An 18,550-nucleotide genomic window follows, 5' to 3' on the forward strand; every position below is an offset into this window, starting at 1 on the left:
GAAGAAAGAAAAAAGAAAGGAAATTAATTTTGAAATAAAAAGAAGAAAAAGGAAGAAAGACGGGAAAAAAATCGAGGGGAGGGGGAGAAAAAAGAAAGAGATAAAAAAATATCTGTGCGTAATAATAGACACTTTTGTGTGTTTATGGTTCGTTTGATATTAAAACTTACGAGGGGCCTGGCGCCCCAGTACCAGGATTTGACACGTTGCGTCAGCCCACCGAGCAGGTGGGACCTCCAACCACCGAAACCTCCACCACCTCCACCCTCTGAGCTCCTTTCCTCCCTTCCTTCGTCCTCATCCTCCTCCATATCGCGATCCCTTTCCGTTCCGCCTCCGCGTCTCCCATTACCGATCATCTCGGCGTCGCTACCATCGCAACCACCGTCGCTCTCCTGCGTCGCGACGCCGGGAGAAAAACATCGAAAGCCTCGTGTTAGCCCCATCCTCCGTCAAAACGTGATATTATAGGGTTGAATTTCATCCCCGTCGACGCGGAATTCGACCCGAACCAACCACGTCCCCCTCGTTTCCCTCGTTTCACAAGTTGTTTGTTCTCATCTAGGGATCTCTAGGGCTCTAGGGAGTTTTCTCACTCTAAGAGGGCAGCACGTTTCTTTTCTGGGTTCTATCCTCTTGTAGAATAGTTTATCGATAATATTGGTGATTCGACAAGTTGTCGCGGATTGTAGATCTCTCTCGTTCGTTCATTTTATTTTGAATAATGGTAATTAGATAGTAATTGGTTTACCTGGCGAAACTTTACATATAATATTATTATTGGAAGTTGATATAAAGATTGGAAAGGAATTTTGGGAATTTTGTGCAGCTATGTTATTCTCTAATTATTTTCTAAAATTAGATAAAGATATAATCTAAACTAATTAACGATTGTTAAATTTAAACATAAAACTAAGAACCTTTTCTAACATCGAACTATCTATTTCCAAAATTTCTAAAAATCTTCTTCTATTCTCCAATCTTTATCGATTCCCAATCTCCTTTCGTATTCCTATAAAGATTACCGATATTACGATCAATAATAAAACAAAAATTATCTCAACTACACTTTTGAAAATGAAAGCACAGATTGGAAAATAGAATCCTAGAAATGTTATTCTCTAATTTTTAATCATCAAATATAAAATTCTAAAAACTTATTCATTCTTAAAATTTCTTTTTCCCCTTTTTCAAACAGATTCTTCCACCATTAAACAACCCATATAAGGAATTTCGTTCTTAATTTTCGATTCCGTCCTATAATATACCCTTTCGAGACGAATTTCTACGATAATAGATCGACTCAAGATTGAATCTCGCTTCCAATAATTGCAAACTTCGCGAATTCCAAAAATTCCTTCGAGATGTTCTGTTACGTCTCGAAAGGGTTAAATCCCATCTCATGCAATGATAACGTGCGCGCTATTCCACGATTCCGTTATCCGCTATTAATCCGCTCGGCCAACGAAGCCGAGATCGATTTATATCGTAATCGCTCGCGCCGGTGTACGATTTCACGGGGCGGCGTGAAAAAATACCCCCGTGGTCGGTGGACGAGCGCGGTAATCATCATTATCGCGTCACCATCGCGGTAATCCAACCCGTTCCCATCCAACACCAGGGCCAGAGATAGCGCGTGGAACGGAGAGGAAAATTCTCTCTGTTCCGTGGCAGACCTTCGATAATTCCAAGATTACAGGGAAATCGGCGCGCGATCACAGTCATAAGTGATTTCAAGGTTCCCCGTGTTGGAACGTAGACAACGTTCAACTGATTGCATGGATCGAGCATCACCTTTCTTAACTTCTACTTATCTTTCTTTAGATTAATCCGTGCGGTGAGATGAATGGAAAGTTTGTTGCAAGATACAGGAGAGGATCTGTTCGAGGATGTTTCGAGGTCTTTGCGTCTTGAATTATGCTGTTGTTACTTTTCTATTTTTTTTTTATAATTGAATGTTCGAGCTCTTCGCGTGATTATTCACGCCATAAACATTTTTAATTTTCCATCCAAGATTATAATATATATTATTCACGAATCCTGAGCTTTCCTTCGTTCTATTTCCTTTAAAGAAAATGACTTTTAATTATTTCAATAATTAGTAAAATGAAATTTTAACGAAATAATATCCACACTTTCGAATTATTATTCGTAAAATTTATATCGAGAGATTCCCACGAAATAGATAGAAACTAAACGAATACAAATCTTATCTCTATCCGTTATCTGTTTCCTGTACTTATCCCTCTTTCCACAAACTTACATCATTTTCCATTCATTCGTAAAAATAATCCTTCAACTATCCTCAAAAAAAAAAAAATTCACCGCGAAAAAGAAATTCCTTCGTACACACGAAAGAGCGTTCCAACGTGGAAAAATTTTATCTCCCCTAGAATCACCAGATCCAATTCATACGAAATCTCATCTCACGATTCATCCGATCCACTACTGTTGCAACAGGAAACCCGCTATATTAATTCCCTCCAATCGCGCAAACGCACGAAAGGGCGAGGAGGGGAGCATCGCGTCGAATCCCAATTGTTCCCCGAGCATTTCTCGGCCGCGCGTTCGATTGTTCGAGGCAATTAGAACAGGTGTCCGCAATTAGCGGCGTTGAGAAGTCTTCGAAGCGCGAAGGGCCGCGTTTCGCGGAAAATCTCTTAGCGGCCGAGGAACTCGCGTAATTACCGGCCGCCAATTAATCGTAATTAACCGAGGACAAGCATCAGGCCATCGAGCATTTCCATTACCGTGGAACGTCACCAACTATCTAACGGGACCCAATCAGCGTAATTCGTCGTTACACCGTGACTTTGATAAAATAATTCTTGCCAGATATATATATCGTCCAACAATATATAATCACAACAAGAATCTTAATTACGATTAATAAATTACGCGATGGAAGAAGGAGTAAATGCATCGAGCGATTCTTGAACCTTTATTCTCTTTTCTTCGATAATTCCATTTCGACGAAATTATCTCAAATCATTTTCTTTCGCGAAACTATACTTACGTCTTTATATCATGGAAATTTGGTTCAACATAGACGATAAAACAAGTAGTACATCTTCCAAATATACTTTCCATTTCTTCGCGCATTCTATTTCTTGGAAATCGCGCAACAATGTCGCATCCACGTGTTGTTTTGTTTACCAAGTTTCCATTGCCGCTGTATATATATATATATATACATACAGTGAAACTCGAATCCTCGATAGATCTCGCGTCGAGAGCGGATAGATCGGTATTGATCGTTGACCCAGATCGGGAAATCGGTTTGAAGATGGGCGTCGTCGCCTATCGTCGTGAAGCCTCGTTTTCGGCCTGCCTCTCCTGTCTTTTCCCCTCCGTGTAACGGAGTCGAAAACTTTCTCCGGCAGTGACCCATTATCGGCCAGCCATTATTATCGCTGTTTCACGCGGTAGTCGGCCGGTTAAGGTTAGTGGGTAACCGCGGTTGTTGAATTACGAGCTGGATGTCGCCATAGAACGGGAGACGAGTTTTTCAGAGTGGAACGATATCTTCGTGGAAATCCGCTCTTTTTTTTTGCGGATATAACTTTATCCGCCATTAAAAGATAAACAAAACCCGTGCGCGCGGGTGTGTTGCAATCGCGTCGCGTCGCGATCTTCGATATATCGGCCTCGGACAGCCAAGTGTCGATCCCTCGATTAGATCGATCTTGCACGTGAGCGGTGTTCGAAAACTATTATCATCCAGGGATTTTGCGCAACGTCCGATTTCTGTGCTCCTTGTAGGCGTTCGAATGAAAATACGTGCAGATAAATTGCAATTTCTTTTAAATATTTAGGGCAGACATCGATTTATCATTCAGTAAGTTTAATATAGAAATTGTAATGTTTCATTGTAATTGGATGTGTGGTAACTTTTAATAATAATATAATCGCGAAATAGGAATTTTCCGAATTGTTGAATTTATTACTTCCATATTGGAGGCCGATAATTTTTCAAGGCTCGGATCGAGATTATATTTTTCAATATCAATTCTGAAGGAGAAAAAAAAATGAAATGAAATAAGATAAACGTTTGCAGCAGGGAATATTTGTTTCCTGTCTCCAAACATATGTGCATATATCATATGATTGCGCAGACAATTATGTAAATTGCAATAGTTGTGTAACTATCGGGCAATTATAGGTATTGTAAAAAAACCTCGTGACATTAAGATGATGCGTTAACTGCAATTATTGCGATCGTGTTTCGCGCTTTTTATCGGTAAACAAAACAATAAAAAGCTTTGAATTCCTATATCTCCGATCCGAGCATCTCGATAACTCTCGATTCCGTTCTATTATCTTTACTTAAATCCCTTTATATTCGCGCCAATTAACGTCGACGAATACAGAAAAGTTTGACGATCAAGCCCCAAAACTCGAGCAACCAATCGGTGTTTGCACCGTTCCACTCCGCCCAATCCATTAAACTCCTCCATTCAATTAAACTCGGAGACGCAGCTGGTAAAGTGTATAATTAATCCGCAAAGAGTGCATCGATTTCGCGATTAAATCGTCTCGATATCGACCTTGGTCGAGCAAAGATTAAAAAGCTAGCAGAGAATTCTTCGGTTGAACGCAACGAATTAAACCTCTCTTCTTCAATATTATCTACATCGAGCGATGTGAAAAGAACTGCGATGATTGCATCGCGTATGAAAAAATCAATAAGGATTCCGCTTTTTCATTAAAAATATAATAACAAGAGGGGATCTGGACAAAAAAATCTGTCGGCAATCGGATACGTTATAAACGATTCGATTCTTCGCTCTGTGTAATTTTCTCCATCCTACTTTTTCTTTTTCTTTTTTCAAAATTCTTCTCGATCAAATTATCCGATCCGAAAAATACGATCTCCAGCCGATCATCACGAGATGCTGCTGATCCGTAAGGTTTTCATCTTAGGAAGCGAGAAAAACGTAAATCCTTCGTCCTGAAAAAAAAAAAGAAGAAAAAGAAAAGAAAAGAAAAGAAAAACAAGACAAAACAAACACCGACAAAATATAATTTACCCCCATCTCCTCTTTGCGCAACGATCACAACAGTGCAACACGCATCTCGAATAAACTTCCCCGCGCGTGTATTCCTCTCGTTCCTTTTTTCATCGTGGATCGTGGACGCTGACCCACGCGAGTAGTGGCTCGTTATTAATCGCGGCTCTCCATACACACAGTGAGTCATCGAAGGGCTCGCCCCTCTCGCAAAGGTAGCCGCAGGGCAAACAGGAGGATGATCCGTGGATCGAACCGGTTCGAAGATAAGGAGAGATAACCGGGGAGGCGGCTCGGAGCGCTTCATGAGAAATCGATCAAGAAACGAGCCTGCTCCAATTTTGCTTCGCGGCCGCACAACTTTTTCCCGCCTCTCGCCCCTCCTTTCAACCGAGCTGACAATCATGGACCCGACGTATAATAAATTCTCCGCCACTTAAGTCATAAATGCGTTCTTCTTGCTCGATAAAGAAGGGGGGGGGAGGGAGGGAAAAAAAGAAAAGAAAAGTATTATATATACCATCGATCGATCTATTTATTTGATTTTATTTGCAAGCGATATTTGCTCGCGTTTGTTGGAACACTCTGGGTTGGTAAATGGCGGTCGGAGATGATCTTTTCCTTTTCTTTTGCGCGTGGAAAAACCAGATGCCGTTCCGTTTGGTTTTATTTATATAAGCTCGATCGATGCTCGATTGGATTTGTCGGAGGAGGTGATATCTTTTAAATCGAGTTTTGGATCGAGTTTTCTGCACGGATCGGGGTAATTGTTAATAACGACTTTAATAGACACATGTAGACAGAGTTATTGATTATTTTGAATTATTGAGAAAGAAGAAATATTGCTTTCGGGTGTGTACGAGAGAAACAAGTAGAGATCGAAGTTGAAAATGAAGAAACGCGTATAAGAAGAGAAGAATAGGAATCTGACTTCAAGTGTAAGTGTAATGAAATGAAAATGACTGCAAAACCAGACATAATGAATATTTCACGAAGTGATACAAGAAAATATACGGATAAGAAGATAATTTATGGTATAAATATAAAAACGAAACGAATATGAAATAATTGGAAAACCGCGTGTAAAAAACGTTTCACAGAGAGAGAGAGAGAAAGAGAGTATCGATTGATTAAATAGATTAACTTATAAATAAACATTGTTGAATATCAATATCGAACATTAATTAGCAGAGTTTCTAATCTCGATAAGATATTCACGACCAGATACAATATCTTAATTTCACATTTGCTCGATCTTAATCTTTATTTATAATCGTTTATCTACGAAGTCAAATCCTTCTCTCGATATTTTCAAGGCGTGCGCTTCTTTCATCATAAACCACTTTCCAACTTTTTCTTTCCTCTCTCCCACAAATTCTCAAGGTAATTTCCATTTGAATGAACGGATAGCCAGGTTAGAAGAAGAAGAAGAAAAAAAAAGCAGCTAGATCACCAATCAATCCGATTAAGATCAAGTCGCGAAGGTACACCAAGAAAGGTTCCTGTTCGTTCGTCGAAAACGAAGTACCGTTCGGTTGGCCCGCCGATTCCGAGTAATCCTAATCGATCTGTTGCAATGATTTGCACACGGAAGAAAACTACTCGGAAGGTTTACCAACGTGCTGCCTTGCTAAAGAGCAAACAAAAAAATTGCGGTTTCTCCTCGAAGAGAATTACCGATTCTCTGTTTGACGTACCGCTCATTAGCATTCATGACGACTTTTCCGTGAAAATGAAGAGTTCGCGCGAAGCGATGTTGAATTATCTTCACCGCTTATGTTGCGTTATTTATTTAGCCCGTTAGAATTCGTAAATAGAAAATCCTCGTGGATGAATGTCCGACAGAAATAAATAATCGTTCAAAATAAAATCATTATCGTATCCTATTTTTTACCCCTCTTCTTGTTCCTTTCTCGGAAACTATATACAAAAATACACCTTAAATCGTAAAATTAGTCGAATAATCGATGTCGTCGTTAATTAATGTAATAATTTGCAATCATTTTATATTTCTGAGAAAACTGTAAACACGCAAGATATTTGTGCAAATTACAAATAAATTTCGCGTATTAAAGTCGCGAATCGAGCAACAGGATATTATTGCGAACATTAGTTTTTCACAGTCCATTCCATATTAACCATATTGATCGAAATTAATCTCGTAAGGAATGTTCCTTAATTGCCATTCCTGAGAAAGAGAGAGAGAGAATAGAAATCCTCTCGTAATAAAAATTCGCTAATTAGAACAGAGCCAAACAGAGGAATCAAGTTTCCTCCCTCGAGAATATCCTCTTCCCTCAATTAGCAAACAAACATCGCGCGAAGAAATCCCTAACCCGTTTTCCTTCATTTTTTCGCGATAAATCTTCTCCACCGCGCATTACCGACCGAGCAGGTCTAGACAGGGCAAAAAGTATACCGTAAGGGGCACGGACGGAGTTTATGAAACGTTCACCACGCCGTTGAACAACGCCGGATGGCAGTCAACCACCTCATCAACCCCTTTGTTCGCCGCCGCTCCTGTGCGTTATCATCATCATCCTCGCGCTTCCTGCAAAGAGATCGACGCTTCCACTCATCGTCGTACACGTAACCCGTATCCGAGGCTCGCCAGACAACATGGCAACGTTGTAAAACCCATTCTTCCACCTTCTCCCTCCCCTCCCCCCCTCTCTCTCTCTCTCACCTGTTACCTGTCTCCGCCCTCCCCGCCGTCCCGACACCTACGCCTCTCTCTGTTTCACCGACAGGAAACATACGATCCTCCTCGTCCAACGTTCGCTTGTGGACGATCAGGTAAACGTAAACCCAGGCCTCCCGTACCGTCACTTCACGCTCGGTTCTTGAATCAGTCGAGGCAACGCCGTCGAGACGAGTGTTGCTTCCTCTTTCCTTCGATCGATCGATCGCGATCGCGGATTCGCTTCGAACGTATTTCGACTTTGGCTCGAGTTTTTTTTATTATTTTTCTTTTCACCTCGAAGGTTTCGAGGTGATTTAACATCGTGACATCGAAGAATCATCTGGTTTAACTGGGACGATTCGAAAAGATTTCGAGGTAAGTTCTCTCTCGGGATTTTGGTTTTTGGATTTTGAACTCTTCGAACTCTGATTTTGACGAATGATTAGTTGGAAAGGAGAATTAGGATTAATTATTAAGGAAGGAATGGTAAAAAAGTTTGGAATATTTTTAGTTTTGCGAATAAAGTTTTTTTGGTTGCAAAGATTTGTTAACATAGAGAGATTGTTTTGAAAAAATGTCAAAAAGTGAGTCTTTGATTTTTGTAGAAGATTGTAAAAGACTTCGATATCTGAAATTCGATGGTTTGAAATTTTTGAACAATCATTTTGAAATAAAAAATTTACAAACTGTTATTTTTTTTTTTTTTTTAATACTTATTCATATGCAAATTATTCAAGTTGCTTTATTACAACTTCATGACGTAACAATCATCTCTTTTTATTTTTAAACTCATCTGTGATACACATTCTAATGTCAAATTTTCGTGAATACGTTTAAAAATCAGAGGATATATCAATACAAAATTTCAAGCAAATGAAAGACATCTCTGTCATTGAAACTCTATCGTAGTGTCATAAAAAAAAAAGAAAAAAAAAGCGCAAGCTGTTTGCACCTCGTCGTCGCTAATCAGCAAGAAGATATCGCGCACAATGATCGTTATCATCGATCCGGTTCTCGCGCGAATCGGCGATCAATCGATTTCGTAACGCATAACACGCGTCGACGATCGTCGTGAATTTCGAGTTATGCATAATTAACACGTTTAACAAGGCTGCCACGATCTAGGTGAATCGAATCTTTTCTTGTGAAACATTCATGTTTGCTTTTGCGCAGCAAAAATCGCCAGGTCGGCTACTTTCGACGCGGTTTTTCCTTCTCCTCTCTGTCGGTTTTTAATTGGCAAACACCGAAATGGAAAAGATTTCTTCGATTTCTAATCGAGAATTATTCATTTCCGAAAAATCTGACGAATAAAAATCGATAACGCTTTGTTCGTTTAATCTCGCGATACTTTTTTTTTTAATTAAAATTTTGACGAAGAAAATTCTCGAGTGTTACTTTTTTCGAATTAAAAAAAAGAAATGAATAATTAAAAAGGAGAACGTTTGAAATTAATTATACCTTCTTCCTTGTGGTAATTTAATGTAAATATATGTAGAGTATAAATTTCTATTATACAAACGGACGATCTTATAATTTTTTTCTCGTTTAAAATCAATTTATAAAATTTGATGATAATTTTTAAAGAAAAATTTGCCAATCTACGAGAAAATCTACTTAGAATTATCAATTCTCAATTATATTAGTGTACATCTTATCGAGAGAAAAATAAAATGTGAAAAAGTAATTTCGAATCGAATAAAATAATTATCCGCCGCAAAAGCAGTCATTTTTAAAAAAAAAATCATAGATTATTTTATCACAGATCTTATCACACAGATATCGTTCTCTATATGAATGAAACACCGCCATCTAATTATTCCTCTCGTTTCTATCAATGGCTCCTTTACCCTAAAAAAAAAACTCGCGATCCGATTCTACGGTGTTTCGTTATTAAGAAATCACCGTTCTGTCCCGATGAAATCCCGACGCAGCCATGAAGAAATCGTTAAAAACTTTACTTGCAATCGTACCAGGTGCGTGCATTATGCGCGTGCAGGTGCACGTGCATCGACTGGTTTGCCTCTTATTACATTTTTCTTCGTTTTTCATTCGTTCGACGTTGATTCGTTTGTTGTTGCCGTTCCGCCGATAAAAATGTCTAATTGCAAGTTCATGTTAGGGGCCGAATGGATTAAATTCTTAATCGAGCTTTCGCTCAGTTGATCGACGCGTATTTTTCTGCCTTGGATGGAAGGCTTTATCGCGGTGTATTCGTTTCCCAAGGATTAGATGTCACGGATGTTTAGATATCGGGATATAGGTTGGGATCAATGGGGATTAAGATCTCGGATATTAGATGTCGTGGATGATTAATTGTTTTCGAAGTCTGAGGAAAATGGTTTAAAGCGGATTACCTTTGGAGAAGAAAACGTTTCCTTTGGATCAGCTGAAGCTAAACCTCGAAGATTACGAAACCTCGTTCAATAATGCGCCACTCGAATTGAAAGGTTGTTTCATTTTCAAAATTCGCCAATAAATTATCCGATCGTTCGATGTGCAATTACGGTGCCGATCTTTTCTAAATTACACAATTTTGGAATGGTTCTTTCATATTGTTTTCTTTTCTATAATCGAATATTTACACTCGTGATCTCAAAAATCTTTCGTTGGGAATTGGGAAAGGATTGAAATTATAACAAACATCACATTTCTAATTCAATTCTTCCTTCTTTCCATCAAGAATAAACGTCACTTTTCTTCAGACTTCTTCTCGACGATCTTTTCTCTTTTTACAACTTCTTCTCTCCTCGACTCATTCTTTCCTCCAACCTCGTTGGAAAGAAACGTTTCCAAAACGTTGGAATCTGAATTTCAATCAAAAACAATCCTCGACATCGATCTTTCTCTTGCCACATCGACCTTTGCGCGATCCTTTTTCCACGGTTTCGTTCTGGTATCGTTCCCCGGCTCAAGGCGAAGCGAGTGCGAAAAACGCGCGGGAGAAACGGCGGGACAAACAAAAACCCCCCACGGTTCTCCAGTTGCGAAATCCGTGAGACCAATTGCATTTGCTCGCCGGAACAATAACACGCAGAAACCGAGAAGCTTGAGCCATATAGATAACGTGGATGGTATATCTGAGACCTGCTTTAACATCATCAACCGAGTCCCCCCGATTCCTGGACGTTTTCTACCTGCAGCTTGAAAAATAGAAAAGTAAAAAAAAAAGATCTCGAGTGAAATTGAAATCCTTGGTATTCCATACTTTCGATAATACCTTTTCTACAGATAGATAGATTGAGATTTTTATGCACGTATATATTACATTTACGCGTATTTGTTTCCCGACGAGTTGTCGAGAGAGCGAAATTTCTAATTTTTCGTATCTTTTTATTTATTCTTTCACTCTTCATCGAATATACCGAGATTCCTTTTTACGTACGTATGGTATATATAGTTGGAAGAATGTAGTTTCTAGTACTTGAAGCTTTCCTAATTGCTTTTTCTATTTATTTATTTTTTATTAAGTTTCTCCATTAGACACACACGCACACACACGTATGTACGCATATCTTTCTCTCCTCGCATATCTATAATTTTTATTATACGATTTAGTTCAATGGCTGTTGCAAATGTGGATGTCTTTTTAATTAATTGCTTCTTTCGCTTCTTCGACTTTTTGATTAGATTTTAATGACCCTTCCAATGTTACCTGGATACGAGCAACAGTCTATAAAAAGAGTAGTGACGTGTACAATATTATGGTCAATTAGCGGCAGTGAGCAAATTTCTATTTTCGATCGTGTTTGAATATGAAACCGGTAATAAAAAAATGACGTGGTGAAGTTCGTTAGATCACTCGTCGAAAGTGACAAGAAAATCCGCGAATGAAACTTCACAAACAAACTTTTACTTTCAGCGTTCGTGTTTTATTATTGTGTAACCAGCGCAATATATACGATAGAATATATATATATATATATATACACACACATATATATATATATATGAATAAAAAAGATCGTATAGAAAGTGTTCGCAATGATTTATAACCACCAGTTACGCTGGTGGAAACAGTCATCTTCGTCTTCCTTGATAATTTTTCCTCTTCGTAATAACTGAATGAAAGAATTACAACGAAAAACAAAAATAAATCAAAAATAACCGAGCGAATAAAAATTAAAAAAATAATAATAACAATAGTACGTCTTATAGAACGTGAGAAATTCGTTAAAAAAGAAAAAAGAAAAAAGAAAAAAGGAAGTATATCCTCGAATCACAAATATTCGATAATCGAAAAGTCTCACGAGACCTCGTCTCTGGCCGGTTCGAGCAAGGTTGCCCTCTCGACAACATCTAACTGTTTATTCTATACGGTATCCGAGCACCGAGTGTGGGAATTCATATTTTTAACCGGTTTGATCATTTCCTATCGCCCCTCGAAATGTTCCTTTCACCGTTTAACGAAACTGCCACCGTGAAATTCGAGCCGAAACCAGGGTCGTCGAATTGCGTGCACCGTAAGCACCATTCAGCGTTCCCTTCGTTACGAAGTCGGCCGACGTGGCCATGAATATTGCCGCGTTAGATGCATTATTGCACAATACGTAATCCTTAAATAACGGGTAATTGAAATTTTAAAATATACAAACACGCGATTATTAAAGCCTTTATCTTCCTCTTCTTTCTTCGAAAGCCAATTTCAGGGTCATTCAACGATCATCCACGTCATCTACGCGATCGTTTTAATCCTTCAATTCTCTCGAAGAGAATATATAAGACAAGCTTTTTGAAATATTGATGCAATCGAAATTTAAAAGTATAAAAATAGGATTTCTTTTTATCGAATCCAAATTTAATGAACCAATGATTTTTAAACTTTTTCATTCACGTTGCATCGATCAATCAGTCGCTTTAATAAAAAAAAATGCAATTAAATTCTGCGAAATGGTGCTTCGAATTTTGTTTTCATTGCCGACATAACGCGTGCACGAATTTTACACATCGAAATATCGCAAAACCTGGCAAGCACGGCCAATTTAAAGCCGAATATATACCGCGACGTTATATCGCCATTTGTCGTTTCGCGTCTCGAGCATCCGCTTTTACGATCGACCGGCCACGATTTCTCGCCGATATTACATCAGAATGATCATTTCCGCGGCAGGATACAGAGATTCAGGGCTTCCCTTGTCCCAGAGCCGCGATTCTATCGACACATAATTCCGCGATGGCTGCGGCTCTTCCAAAGGCCGGACGTAAACAAGATCGTAAAATCCGGGTGGATCGGTTTCTTCCACGAACGGTGAATGCAAGTTGCTCGTTCCTCGAACCTTCAATCTTGGCCGATTGTTGGGCTCCTTTCAGGGTATCGTCGTTTAAATAAATTAAATTTCATTCAAGGAAAACTTGTGAACGGAGAGGAAGACTGTTTTTGAGGAAACCGATTCGATCGACTTTTTGATATTATTAGTTTATCAGAAACGAGTTATTAAACTTTCCCAACTTAATAATCTACATTTTCGCTCGTAATAGAAATTGTTATACAAATATTATTGTGCAAACACAATTTTTAAATACGTCGACGATTTGTAGAAACTCGAATATATATTTCCTCCTCGCCGCTCTCTTCTTTTTTCTCTCTCTCTCTTTCTTTTCTCTCTCAACTTTCTCTGTTTCTAAAAGTATGGATACCTCGGGAAAAAAGTTGATTGCAGAATACAGATCCAATCCTCGCCAGGTGAAAAAGTTCCCGCGAGAAGAATAAACTGGGGGAATGTAGGTCGTCGTGAAAAGAGACAGAGAGAGAGAGAGAGAGAGAGAAGGGGGAAGGAAAAATTGACGAAGTTAAATAATGGCGGAGCATTTAAGGCGCTTGATTTTCTGTGTCTGATTACGATTCAGATCATGAAGCTGCTAGAATGTCCAGCCGGCGTGGCCCAGTGACATTCTTCTCTTCTTTGTCACGTAGCTCGAATGACCCATTGCCCTCGACTGGCAATGACCACTGGCGTTCCCGTTTGCTTTTTACCACATCTCCGCTGCTAAAACACTGCGTCACAAATCGTTACGAGCGATTTTCAATCCGATCATCGCCTGAGTCAAGCGATTCAACCGAATTGTTTAGGAAACGCGTTCCCACCCACGTTTCCTCTGTAATTATCTTCCGCAATTCTTCGGAAAATTCGAAGATAAGGACAGGGCAGATAACGTGGAACGATAACGGAGGCAAACACGGACGATATCGATACCGATGGAAATATCGAACCGGCGGTGTATACTTTCACTGAAGAAATTGTGCGGACGTATTATGCCACTTTCTGGAGCAGCGCACGGTTGCTGATACAACGCGGGCGTGTATTAAGCATGATTCGCGATAAAGATCGTGCGACACAGTTGTTAAACGCAAGACTTTCTCTCGAATTACTAAAACGTAACTAATCGTCGAAATTAGTCGCTGTTAAACGCTGTCTATAACGATTTCTCTAAATACGTTCGAGGAAAATCAAGAAAAAAATCGCGATAAGGGAAAAGAAGAAATATCAACACTTCCTCTTCTAATTCTTTCGTTCAAGCATAATAATTAATTCGCTTAAACTGGGGACAATTTTACATCGATCGATGTTTCTTCTTTCTCTCGAAAAATGCATACGGGCGACAATTTGAATATAATGAACGAATATTTATGTTAAAGGAGGCGCAAACAGGATTAGAGGAAGAAAAGGGGAATCATGGAATCCTGGCTGAGCGACGTGCAACGCGTGAGAATTCCACGGCCGAAATTCGGCAGCGGGAACTCGGTGAGGCGGTCCAATTCAACGGTGCAACACGTGCGGCCGGAAGTGCTTTCGCGGCAGACCCAGGACGTGGCGAAGGCCACCGAGGAGCTACGACAAGCGCTCCAGGACAAGCTGTGACTAGCTGATCGTCGATCGGGGGCCACCGTAAATTGATCGAGCAAACAAACCCGTGTTCGAGGATCATCGTTCAAGGATTTCACGCGCGCCTCGAGTGTACAATACCTTTCTCTCTCTCTCTATTTCTCTCTCTATCTATCTATCTCTATCTCTCTTTCTTCCTCGCCTTCGACAACGAGGACGAGTCGTTTATATTCGTGTTATTCCGTGACAAGTTTCCGGCTTCTCAGAGATCTCTGGATCCTCGAAGCTGGCTTCTTTTTACTAAAAAAAGAAAAAAAAAGGACAATGGGGCTCGAGGATAAACGTTCTCCGGACGCGCAAGTTCCGGATTTTGTCGAGTGACGATGATGAACTGTGGCTCGAGGGAAGAAGTCGCGTACGAGGGGGACGAATCGGGGGTGGGTGGATGATGGATGAATGTGTTGGTGAACGCTGCTTATTCGAATTTTTGGACGAATAAATTTCGTAGATACTATTCTCTGCTATGATCGAAGAGTATGTCGTGAATAGATATAATGATTTCCTTTTTGTTTTTGTTACATTTTTAATATTCCTTGTAATATTTTCTTTTTGTATGTGTGTGTGTGTGTCCATTTTTTAGTCGAAGCGACAACGGGAATTATTAATTTTAGAATATCGCGATAAGGAAAGAGAGAAAAAAGGAATTACGTTACGTGGAAAAAGAATTCGAAACATCCAGCGTTCTATCACGCGCAAAATAGATATTGAAACGTGCGCATGAGTCAGTATTAGAAATTAAATTTATCCTCTCTGTAATTCGGCCGAGATGCCGATCCGCCGATATGCCGCTTTGCGTCATAATTTCCGTATCGTAAGAGCATGCCTTCTCAATCCTCCCAATTCTCTTCTGCGATTCACACGCACAGCGTAAAGGAAAAATGAAAAAAAAACATCGTTACTAAAAAGTTACGCAAAGAAAAATTCATCAATTATTGAAAACCTTCCACTCCTCTCGAAAGCCGCAATTTTACAACAACGGATACATCTTCGAAACAAATAAACAAACGAACAAGCGCGCCAATTATAAAATATTCAGAAGAGGGATCGACTTTTACGACTTTCTCGGGACACACGCGCAAAGGAAAAAGAAGTTCTTCTCCTCCTCAAGGATATCAAGAACCATCTCGGTCGACGATCTTGCCGTTTCAAGGCCGGCAAAAGTCCATCAACGTTAAAACCGCCGCGAAATAGAGACATTTCGCGAATCGTCTGGATCGTCTGGTATCTGTACAAGGCATGATCGATCGGGACTGGATAATTAATTCAGGCCTGGAACACCTCCTTCTGGCCTCAGGATCTACGGATCCACTACCGGCCGATGGTGGCCGGAACGCCGATCGACCTGGCGTGATCAACGTCCATAAATCGAGCTCGTTTCCAGATGGACCCGTGAGAGAAGTTATCGCGGTGGATCATTCATTGGTATTGGCATGCCAGTCGGCCTCTCTTTCTTTCCATCGATTTCGATCGCGCGAAAAAAAAGAAAGAGAAGAAAAGAAAAGAAAAAGGGAACGAGATACATTAACACAAGCTAATGTTAATGGATTTTAATGGATTTTGTTTGACGTGTTGTCGTGTGAATAATAATCGGTATATCGTGATAAAAATTGTTATACAAGGGTGTAAAAATAAACGAGAGGTATTACGAAATGAAAATTATATCGTGGAATAATTGTACAGGAGAGGAGAATGGGGGGGGGGGGGAGGTATAAAGTTGATACAAGGGAAAGATTCGAGAGAGGATTATAGTTCGACTTTTTTGAGGAGATTAATGATTATAGGGGTAAAGTAGGGGGTAGTTGGTTAGCGGGGCGGAAATGAAAATCTCGTAAACGACGAGAGAGATTTTAACGACGGATAAAATCGTTGGAATAATGTTTGCGCTGGAAAGAAAGAATTTCTGTTTCTCGTCTCGAGGAGTCGTGACGCGAGTCGGGATGCGAGGGAAAGATAGCGCGGGATGCTAGGAAACTAAACGCTTCTAATCGAAGTGCGCGGTTTGTTCCGAAGCAGTTGTTCGCGACCTGGTGACTAATTAGGGTGGCTCGTTACTCGAAGCAGTTCCTTAATTGGCCGATTCTTGCGGGACGACAATCGAGTTAACGGTTCCTCGTTCATTTAAATGCCGCGGTTCATTGACTCTTGCCGATCGCCGATGTCCGATCGGAAATCAAATTTACCGGGACGAAAAAAAATATGGAACGGAATTGGAAGCGAGCAAAGGTTAAGAGTTATTCCGGATAAAGAAATGTAAAGTATGGAAATTTGAAGATAAATATACTGGTTACTCATTTAACAGAAAGAAATAAATCTTCTTGTACAGATTCTTAATCCTTAAAACTCCTATGTCGAGTGCAGCTCATATTTCTTATTCACCAATTCCAAATTAGACTCGACAATTATACAAGCAGCTTCCAAAATAATTTAAAATATTTTTTTCTTTTTCTTTCGAATACTTTGTAATATTTTATCGAGATCCCCTTTTCAGATCCTTTTTTAAATGAATTGCTAAAAAAAAAAAAAAAAATTAAAGATTGCAAAAGGTTAATAGAGGATACATACAATGTTTAATCGGAACAGAGTTGCTCTAAAATACGAGACGAGATGGATTATTCTTTGAAATTTCACTATTTTTAAGCAAAATAACCCGATCGTTAGGTTCGGATAATTCTCGAAGGAGAAATTTCACCGTTGTCTCAATTATCCATTTGTTCTGCTCTCATGCGCATCGCGTGTGCATCCTGTACCCTCCTTTTCTTGACATTATCACACGCAAAATACTGGCAGCCATTAACGCGAGACAATTGCGCCGTAATACCACAGGCGGTTCATAATCTGGCAATTCTACTCCTCGTACTTACGAACGAATTCTATATAGTCGCTATAGGGGAACAACAGAATTGTTAATACGTCTGATGTACACTGTACTGGCAGGGAAATACTAGGTAGGATGATATTAATTTTGAGCAAAACGCCTCGTACCTTGGGGAACAAAAGATGGGAACGAACACGTTGAAATCTTATTTGTACTTGCTCAGGATTCGTGAAACATATATTCATATATGTTTTCTATTGTGATATTATTGTACAAAAGGGAAATTTTGATCAAAATTTAATTAAAGAAGAGTTATAATTTTGTTCGTATAATTTTACCAAAGAAAAATTTAGAAATTAATTTTCTAAACTTTATGTAATTTCCTTTTAACTTGTTATTATATAAAGGAAATTTATTTATAAATTATTTAAAACATTAGAACGTATAGATATTTCCTTCTTTGTATTTGAAAGTTTTTCTATAATAATTTTTCAACCATACCATAGGGTTATATAAAATTTATCACTCTCTTTCGTACCATTAGAATTAGCTATCTAGTCTTCGATCCAACTTATACAATCATCCAAGATGAATTTTTTATCAATCGCGTGCGCTTCGTATCCTTCGTAATTTTATAAACGGGCATTCAATATTTACCATAGGAAACGTTGTTACATCCCCCTAATACACTCTACCATCCCAATACGATATCGAAATTCCTTTCGTTATTCATTCCACTTTCCCCGTTCCGAGTAACTTCATTTTATCGCGAGAAACACGCTTTAAAATTAATCCTAGAATTAACAAACGAGTCGTATAGTTTCACTATTAACGCGAAATTTATACTTTTGGCAAAATTAATATTGAATTTTACTCAGATAAAAAAGATAATTTTACACATCGGAAGGTTCAGAAGTCGCATTCCCTGAAATTGACTTACGCAAGTTTATCCTTCGAGCATCCAGTCGACAAATTAAAATGAACCAATTATTCCAATTTCATCGAAGGCTTCATGGATTCGAAATATTGAAAGGACGAAAAAGATTCTTATTTTCAGAGAATCCAACTCTCTGAACTCTCCGATCCTCTAACTTCTCATCTCCATTCATTCTTTTCCACGTGTTATAGTCGCGGATCGATAGTGTCAAATCCGGCCCAG

At 39.2% G+C, this 18,550-nt stretch overlaps 1 protein-coding gene across 8 annotated transcripts in view; it reads right to left on the reverse strand.

Annotated features, from left to right (window-relative positions):
* LOC410320 (whirlin) overlaps positions 1–18,550 on the reverse strand; it is a 95,647-nt gene that overhangs the window by 12,770 nt on the left and 64,327 nt on the right. For 6 of the 8 annotated variants that reach the window (XM_006566325.3, XM_006566324.3, XM_006566323.3 and 3 more), the window contains one exon: positions 171–395. The exons of the other annotated variants lie outside the window; for them this stretch is intronic. In XM_006566325.3, coding sequence (XP_006566388.1) covers positions 171–395 — 225 coding nt within the window. The remainder of the gene's footprint in view (positions 1–170; positions 396–18,550) is intronic. 8 annotated transcript variants of the gene reach the window in all.

The sequence above is a fragment of the Apis mellifera genome, linkage group LG11 (assembly GCF_003254395.2).
Source record: "Apis mellifera strain DH4 linkage group LG11, Amel_HAv3.1, whole genome shotgun sequence".
Taxonomy (NCBI): Eukaryota; Metazoa; Arthropoda; class Insecta; order Hymenoptera; family Apidae; genus Apis; species Apis mellifera.